This window comes from Seriola aureovittata, chromosome 21 (assembly GCF_021018895.1).
Source record: "Seriola aureovittata isolate HTS-2021-v1 ecotype China chromosome 21, ASM2101889v1, whole genome shotgun sequence".
Lineage (NCBI taxonomy): Eukaryota > Metazoa > Chordata > Actinopteri > Carangiformes > Carangidae > Seriola > Seriola aureovittata.
In genome coordinates this window covers 16003455-16012346 of record NC_079384.1, presented here as the reverse complement: position 1 = coordinate 16012346, position 8892 = coordinate 16003455, and the positions used below count along the sequence as shown (strand labels likewise).

General features: G+C 39.7%; 2 protein-coding genes across 5 annotated transcripts in view; both read left to right on the top strand.

Moving 5' to 3' along the window:
• Positions 1-594: 594 nt before the first annotated feature.
• vps25 (vacuolar protein sorting 25 homolog) lies at positions 595-6360 on the top strand. Its single transcript, XM_056365248.1, has 6 exons — positions 595-714; positions 2179-2324; positions 3125-3178; positions 3303-3391; positions 4609-4684; positions 5516-6360. The coding sequence occupies exons 1-6, from the start codon at positions 668-670 to the stop codon at positions 5626-5628; spliced, it is 525 nt and encodes a 174-aa protein (XP_056221223.1). The 5' UTR covers positions 595-667; the 3' UTR covers positions 5629-6360.
• A 948-nt stretch (positions 6361-7308) lies between these two features.
• wnk4a (WNK lysine deficient protein kinase 4a) overlaps positions 7309-8892 on the top strand; it is a 42645-nt gene continuing 41061 nt past the window's right edge. Inside the window, exons 1-2 of one of the 4 annotated variants that reach the window (XM_056366256.1) lie at positions 7309-7611; positions 7866-8537. In XM_056366256.1, the coding sequence (XP_056222231.1) occupies positions 7899-8537 (639 nt within the window). In that variant the 5' untranslated portion in view covers positions 7309-7611; positions 7866-7898. The remainder of the gene's footprint in view (positions 7612-7865; positions 8538-8892) is intronic. The other 3 variants (XM_056366254.1, XM_056366257.1, XM_056366255.1) reach the window with 3 other exon arrangements.

Below are 8892 nucleotides of genomic sequence, written 5' to 3'. Positions count from 1 at the left end.
TGTGTCTATAAGCAAGTAATGTGCTGTACAAATGGGAGAAATTCAGATGAAGTTGATGGAGGTCAGATATTTTTAATTCTTCATATTTTGTTTCAACTGAGATTATTCATGAACAGACGTATATAGTATATCACAAGTGACTCATAGTGGTGGAAGAAGTATTTGAGAAACTTCATTTAAACTTTAAACAGGCTGCAATTGTATTCATTCAATTCAATTTTTTCACAATCTTCATACATTTTCTTTAATCTCAGATCAAGTTGCACATTACCTGCAGATTTCAGGCCATACATAGAGTAATACAAATTAAACTATGCAGCTCAGTCTTTCTGTATGTACCTCAGTTCAATTGTACTGTGTTTTACACTTAATGTGTTTTGTCTTTGGTAAATCTGTGTAGTTAGTCAGAATAATTATTTAATGTCAGTTAATGTCTATATATTTGTCTTTATATTTATTTCATATTTTTTGTGTTTGGTAGAGTCTTTGGTAAATCTGTGTAATTAATCAGGGTAATTATGTAATGTCTATATATTTTTCTACATATTTATTTTATAATTTTTGTGTTTTGTAGAGTCTTTAGTAAATCTTTGTAGCTTGTCGGACCCATTTTACAGGGTGGACGCGCTTCCGGAGGCTGTCAGCTGTGAACACCGCATCAACTGCAATGAGTTTTGAGTGGCCCTGGCAGTACAATTTCCCACCGTTTTTTACGTGAGTCGGCTTTTTCTGAACCATATTTTTGAAACATTAATTATCTTTGCTTATTAGCCTCCGTTGTCTATATATTATTGAATCGAAGTGTGTCGATTTGCGAGCTAGCATTATGTTAGCCGGCTAACTGGCTAAACGAAAGAGCTAGGGAAGTGGATCTGTACATCTACTGGCTCTCTAAAGTTCATCTAACAGCGTTATTCGGTTTCATTCAGCGACGTATGAAGGCTGCCAACATGTAAAACACATCAATATATACATAATTTATTATGATGCGGTGTGTTTAAGAGCCCTTTTAGCTGTAGCTAGCTGTTTTGATAGTCATCTTTGCCTCAGTCTCAGCTGTCAGCTACCAAAACACGTTTATAAAGGTTTCCAAATAAAGCGTACATGCCCATAAACTATTAACCAGTGTTAGAACTAGTGACCTATTTGATTATGTAACAGGGTGTGAAATTTCAGCCATATACTGTCACTTCAAAGGTTTTTTTTTAAATCATGGTCACCCTATATAGTTAGATAGATAGATAGATAGATAGATAGTTAGTATCATGACATCACATGAAAAAAACACAAGTTAAATAGACCAGGTTAGTTGTAAGAAAAAAGTGCAGGTTTACAAAACTGTAAAATCGGCTGCTATGGATAAACACTATGAATAAATATAGAATATAGTTATTAACATTGACGTTTGTGCCGATAGAACTATGTAGAATATCTAAACAGAGCTGGCAGTAAATCCTACCCCATTCATCATAGAGGGTAACAGGCACACCTCTCTCACACATACTCACCAGCCTGACAATACCTAGAACACCTCAGCGCTGAAATTCCTGTAAAACAAATTTATCGTATGGGCCAATACAAGGAACAGAGCGAATACAAGGAACAGTATAATTTCCGTTGCACTGATACAAAGTATTAACTGTATGTTTTCTGCTGTACACTGGCGACCATTTTAAATTGGTACGAGTGCAACACAGAGACAGTTGAGAAGTGTTATTCTAAGAAGTGTTATTCTAAGAAGTTCCACTAATAAGGTCAGTGGAAACTGTGATAATATGTGATAACTGGGTTTTATCTCCTGTAGTCCCTTCTCTTTAGAAATGCTGATTATTTCATGTAAATTATTATTAGATAAATGAACAGGACTCAAACAGAAGAAGATTTAGTAGCCTTCCATTTCCACTATGTCATTGCTGCTGTGTGGTCAGTAAGTTATTGAAAAAAAAAGAAAGATAAATAGCATAAAACATGAACAATATATAAAAGTAAAGCATGACACAGGATGAACTCACTTTTTACTATGTCTAAGAAGTCTAGATGAGCATATTTGTCTCTCTTTACATGCACTAAATTTACAGAGGGATTGAATCTTATCCGGTGTTTGCATTGCTGTTGGCTTGCTTGGTTTGCCCTTCGGCGACTGTGCGTTCCATCTTTTGCTCATCTCTTTATGGACAGGCTACAGCCCAATGTTGACACCAGACAGAAACAGCTGGCAGCATGGTGTTCCCTGGCTCTGTCGTACTGCCGGCATCACAAGCTCTACACCCTGGACGTCATGGAGGCTCAGGAAAGCCCAATGTTCAACAACAAGAAGATAGAGCGTATCCTAACAGTCCACCTGTGGTTCAACCAAGGCCAGAATTTTCCCCATACATTATTCAGCTTAATTGGGATTGGCTAGTCAAGGGTTTATCGTCTGCTTCCTTTAGTGAGATATAAAATAACACTTCACCCAGAGGATATTAACTTTGACACACTTTACAATCAGGGTAGGTTTTTAAATGCTTTTTAGTATAATGTAGCTGTCGTAGCTCCCCTCTTCCTCTGCAGTAGCTTGTGTTGAATTTGAATTTGTGTTTGTTTATGTCTCTTAATTTTGGTGAACATACATTCAGCTGCCAATTTATTAGGTACAAATATCTAAATCTAATACAACAAACCTGCAATGATAATAATGGTATCCTACCTTTGTGAAGGGTTAGTGTTTACTCAACTCGATGATCATGTAGTAGGCTGTTTATGGTGTCGCTTGTTGAACTGCATTGCCTTATACTGAGAGGTGTTTCTGATAGTTTGTCTATCCTTACTGAATAAGAGGAGTAGACAAAATATTGAAGAAACCTCTCACAACGCTGTGCAACAGCACCCAAACCTAAATCCTCCAAAATGATCATAAAGGGCAATAAACAGCTTTTCTAAATAAAACTGAACATTATAACCTTTGTGAAGGGGGGATTTATTACAGAACCGTTGTAGTAGGTGTACCTAATAAAATGGCAACCGAATGTGAGTTTCATTTTAGAAGTCAAATCATGTCAATATGATCACGGTCAGTTTTTCTGGTGTTAGTGTAAGTTTTTGAATTTCAAATTACTGCCATCAGCCCTTGACTGAATTCCAGGAAAACTGTCAATGGAAGCAATTCAAGTTGTGTTTGAGGAACTGAGGAAAAAAGGTAAGTTTTGTTCTGTCTGGATGTTTGTGCTGTGCTGACATTAAGTATGCTTATCTCATTGTCTCACTGCGGATTAATTTCATTGGTATTGAACTTGTTGTATCATTGTTTTGGCTGACCTCAGGCAACCTCGAATGGCTGGACAAAAACAAGTCCCGGTGTTTAGTCATGTGGAGACGACCAGAGGAGTGGGGCAAGTTAATATACCAGTGGGTGAGTCATCAAAACTCAGAGACACACCGCACTGTTTGTGAAAGTGAGCATTTGTGCTCATTTGTGGAGCTGATAAAGGACAGATGGAAAGCAGAAAGTGTTCTTTAAAGCTATAAATAAGAGGTAAATTGCTGCTGTCAGATCATGTTGTTCAGTATTACAATATTATGATGTTATGAAAACATCTAAGATATTAAGTGGCGAAATTGCACAACAGGGAGAGAACAAAAAGATCTACACTACAGCAGGTGACTCTTGTATTTTTATAAAATAAATAGACATAAAGAACACGAGAACGCAAAGAACAACAAACTGTAGAATATCCACGTATTACGTTATTACTACCGTCAATACAAGGAAACAATTCTTCCAAAATAAAGTAGGGATTAGGAAGAAATTCACTTACTTACATGATCTGCTGCATGTAAACGTATATTTTTAGGTTACTACGGCGCATTTAAACCAGAGGGGTGTTTCATAAAGGAGACTCAGGAGACTCTAGTCAAGTTTGTTTTAGTTCATGACGTTGAAACACCGACCAAGCATCATGTGTAGAAAACATGTTACATGACAAAACTGCAATGTCTCTGGCCACAAAGCAACATATTAAACTTATATATTACAACAAAAACTAACAATCACTGCAATAAACAAAGCAAAAGAGAACTTTTAACAGCAGGTTGTAGGTCAGCAGTGAGAAGTAGAAGTACAGATGAACTGAATGGCTGTAGATGTAAAAAATTCAACTGTTAAATAACTTTGAGGTGTCAAATAGGAGTTGTGTTGTTGTACTTACCCTTCGCTCTGCATGTTTTGGTCCTTTTGTGCTATGTGTTAATACCATGAAAAAAAAACAACAATATAGAATATGCCAGCCTCACATTTCCAAGAGTTACAACTGCCACAGGGAGTGTCAAACATAGTAGAAAGGTTGCGCGCACCACACCAGGTAGAAACATCAGCTGGATGATTCACCATGAACAGACCCGGCGTTCTTCATGTCTGATGATGAAGACCTAAGTTTGTTAAAAGCTTATTAATTCTCTATTTATACTCATGTGCTCCAGATCTCAGCCCTCCAAAAACAAAAACTTGTAGCAGAGAACAGGTGTTGTGTTCAGCCATGACCGTTGCAGGAAAACACTCAACATTTATTACAGTATTTAAATAACATTGATGTTAGTCAGTGACCATTGTTCTGTTTTCTGTCGTTTTAGGTTTCCAAAAACGGGATGGTCAACTCTGTGTTTACACTTTACGAGTTGTCCAACGGTGATGACACAGAGGGCGAAGGTATGGCTCTGTTAAAATGCTAAAATAAAACATTGTTTCAAGCTTATTGATTTTGTATTTAATTTAGAGTTAGACAAATATCAAATATAAGCCCTGTAGGAGTCTGCATTCATTAAGTCTATTAAATCACTTGTTAAGACAAAGAGGCTTTTATCAATGCGATTAATGTTCCACTTCGAGTGTATTTCCTGTTTTATTTGTTTATGTCCAGTGGTGGGATGTAACTAAGTACATGTACTCAAGTACTGTCATACTGCCGAGGTACTTTTACTTGAGTATTTCCAGTTTGTGCTACTTTATACTTCAGAGAGACAAAATATAGGAAATGTTTTACTTTTTACTCCACTATATTTATTGACAGTTTATTTGACACCTTTTATTAAACCAGTAGAGTATGAAGTATCTAAAATTACAACATGAAGTAATAATATCCCATAATGAATAGATAATTGATAAAATAACACTCTAAAAGGTGTTTTTCTGCATAATGAATTTACTTCTGATATTTTATGTACATTTTGCTAATAATACTTTTGTACTGTTATTTCTAAAGGATGAGAATAGTTTTTCTTCTGTTTATTTCACTTGTTTTATCTATTTCATTATTCTCTTTAAATATTTTTGTACTTTTAGTTTCCTAATTTTATTTATTTGTCGTCCTGAAATGTTTCAATCTCGATGTTAACCTTTAAAGCACCTTGTAATATTGTTTCGAAATGTTCCGTACAAATAAAGTTTATTATCATTATTATTATTGTTATTGTAAACAGTAATTGTTTGTTGTAATTATACCTTCTGACATAAACTTTACTGTTTTTTTTTGTCCTCCAGAGTTCCACGGTCTAGAAGACTGGATGCTCCTTCGCTCGCTGCAGGCTTTGCAAACAGAAGGCAAGGCAGAGATCATCACCATGGACGACGGGAAGGGCGTCAAATTCTTCTGAAACGGTGCTGGAATCACACACACTCTGTCTGGGAGCCCTCATTCTGTACCTTACAGGCAAATGTTAAGATTTAGCCATTTACGGCTACACAAGGTGCACCTCATTGCCCAGCCCAGAGGATGCTGGTCCAGTAAATTGTTGTTGCCTTTTGGTTCGCCCAGTTTCAAAGCCTTTTCTTATTGGAAGAGAACCAATATCATTTATAGGTGTTTGGGTGGGAAAAGAGCATTTGAGGTGTGACGGGTAACGTTTGTTGCCATTTAAACATGCAATGAGTCTATCAGGGGTCTAAATATATATAAATCATATCTGAATACTTTAGGGGAAAATCCTTCCCCACCAGCTGTAACTTTACTCTTTCTTTATTGTAAATAAAACTAGTTTTATGCCAATTTTTCCCTGTTAACAAATTTACGCGGTATAATTAGCTCTGGACCTCCGCTCGGCTGTTTTTCCTCTGTTCCAAAGAAATCCCAGAACACAACACCAGAGGGACTTTTTATTTTGAGAATAAATGCTTCCAGAAGAGGAACACCGGAGAGACTTGAACCACCAATCCTGGCTCCACTCAGCTGAGTGTAATGATAGTGGACTTCATGTACAGATTGCTGTCATCCTATTATTGTGCAGTATCTACTGTGACACTCCTGTTATCTCCTCTTTCTCTCTCTCTCTCTGTCTCAGTTTCTTTTTTTCATATCCTGTAGGAAAATAAATTAGAAATTTGCTAAATTTGTTCCTCTCATGTCTCTGCAGAATGTTTGAAAATGCGTTAACTTCCATTTTAATCCCAAAATTTAAACACTTCAGTGATGTGTGGAAAAACATGAATGATAATGTTAACAGCGCCCCGCAGTGTGTAGACGTGCGGATTCAAACCACAGTGATGGATGTGCTCTACTTTCTGCCTGCAGCTGTACTGAGTGACTGAATGGTCCACTCACATCATGTGCTGCTGTGTCCCAGCCTGTAGGGATGATACCGCTCCAGGGAATCCTGTGTGTGTGTGTGTGTGTGTGTGTGTGTGTGTGTGTGTGTGTGTGTGTGTGTGTGTGTGTGTGTGTGTGTGTGTGTGTGTGTGTGTGTGTGTGCGCGCGCGCGCTGATAACACCCAGTGTGTGCTCTTGTAGGACAGGTGGGGCCCTGTGTGGCCTTGGCTGATAGAAGTGTCCAGTTTCAGCAGCAGTCCTCTGTATGGCTCCCTCTGCAGGTGAGGCCTGTCCGCTGTCCGTCCCCCGCCCCTCTCCACCTCCCCACCTCCCCCCTCCCCACCTCCCTCCCTGGGCTGCATTCAGTACCTCTCACTAAGGCTAATCAAATGAAGGCAGATTGACACAGATTGAGAGGATGGTAGTGAAATGTTTTTATCAACTTTAATTCAGAGAAATTATGAGGAGGTGACGTCTTGATCAATGAAGGGCCAGCTGGAGGAGGAGACGGCCTGTCCTGCTGCTGCTTTTGCGTACAAGCTGTGAGGTGAACAGCAGATGGACACTGGCACATGTTCAGCTGATCAATACAAAGAAATGCCAAAAAATAATTGTATCGATCCTCTCTGAAACTCTTCCCTTCTTTTCCATCTTACATGATACTGCTCCAATTTAGATTTTTAAAGATCTTTTCGGACACCAAATACCCATAACAATTAACACATTTGAAGGAAAAACACTCGAATGAAATGTTGGTGTTTTACAGAGCATTAGTTTGCAAACACTCCTCAAGTCGTTCTGTAATTACTCCCTCTGGCTTGTCCTATTAGCGCGTCAAAACTGCGAGGGGCGGAGTTGGGAGCGCGCACCGGGAGCGCACAGGACGCGCAGCCCTCCGGAGCTTTTGTTGATATAGGCAGCTCCGTCCTCTCAGCGGAGGTTATGGCTGAGGACTTTGCAAAGAGAGGAGAAGAGAACAACAGGGATTATTTGATAGGAATGATGCGTTAAAGTGCGTTTATGTGAGACATTTCCTACCCAGCGGCTGTGATGAGTGAGTATGTTTTTATTTTTCTGTCTTTTATAAACTTAGAGGATATTTCTAAGGTTTGCTTTTGCTACAAGTGAAGGCAGCTCTGATATTATAGTGAGTTTATGGTTAAATCTGGTCTTGTTAGTCATGGAACAGCTCTGTTGTGTTGTGGTCAGCCTTAGTTTAAAGACACTGACTCCACTGACATCATGGAAATGTAACGCTTAACTTAAAGTAACGGTGCTCTGTTGCCCCAATGCCATTTCCACATTTAGGCTCTGAATCAAGAAGGCGTTGAACCTGCTACAATGTCACACGCACAGGTTGAGATACCAGGACGCTGTTTCCCAGGCCTCTCTATGGATATGACCGACGACTGTTTATCCAGGGTGCCATCCGTGCTGAGGACGCACGGTTTGGGCGCGCGGAGAAACTCTTACGGGCTGCAAAAAATCAGCATGGACATCGATTCGCCTCTATACAGCGGCGCACTCTCCAAAGCCTTGTCCTGGTCAGCTGAGAATATTTTAACTGTGCCCGAGTCCAGAGCGGAGGACGAAAAAGCTGACGAGTCTCCCCCGTCTCCGTCTCCAGTTTCCAGCCCGGGGACCAGCTCCAACACGCCCCCGTGCAGCCAGGAGCCCGACGCCGGGTCCCTCACCGGTAACTGGGATCCCCTCCCGAGATCCAGCCCTCAGGACGCCAGCTCGGACTCCGAAAATGAACTTCAACACAAACAGCACAAGATCTTGTCTCGCATCACGTTTGATACTCAGTGGGAGCAGGAGCAGGAGGAGAAAGAAGACGTGGAGACCAAAGCGGTGGCGACCTCACCTGATGGAAGATATCTCAAATTCAACATAGAGATCGGAAGGGGATCTTTCAAGACAGTCTATAAAGGGCTGGACACAGAGACTACAGTGGAGGTGGCGTGGTGTGAGCTACAGGTAGGATGGCTTGTTTTTACATTTCATTTTAGGCCAAAAGCTTAAGTTTCCTTAAAAGGCTGTAAATTGGAGCAGATCAGCCACATGTAGCTTGTTTTGAATGAATTTGTATCAGTTAATTAAATTCTGATAAATACAATGATAAATAGAAGTTTTCAATTTGTCTGTTCCTATTCAAAAATCACCAATGTTTACACTACATAAACTGTAGTATGTCTCCCTCTCTCTTCCCCAGCAACAAACCAGTCAATTATATAGGTTCATATCCTACTTTCCCTGCTTCCCTGACCCACTCAGCTCTTAATTCCACCTCCTTCAGCCATCGGGGGTTTGATGGTGAAGCAGCTAATCTACT

What these genes read in the sequence shown, in the direction of transcription:
- vps25 (XM_056365248.1), top strand. Translation starts at nt 668, where the DNA reads ATGAGTTTTGAGTGGCCCTGGCAGTACAATTTCCCACCGTTTTTTAC. An exon ending in CAACAACAAGAAGATAGAGC is followed by an intron (nt 2,325 to 3,124) that starts GTATCCTAACAG and finishes ACTGAATTCCAG; the next exon opens with GAAAACTGTCAATGGAAGCA. An exon ending in GCAAGTTAATATACCAGTGG is followed by an intron (nt 3,392 to 4,608) that starts GTGAGTCATCAA and finishes CTGTCGTTTTAG; the next exon opens with GTTTCCAAAAACGGGATGGT.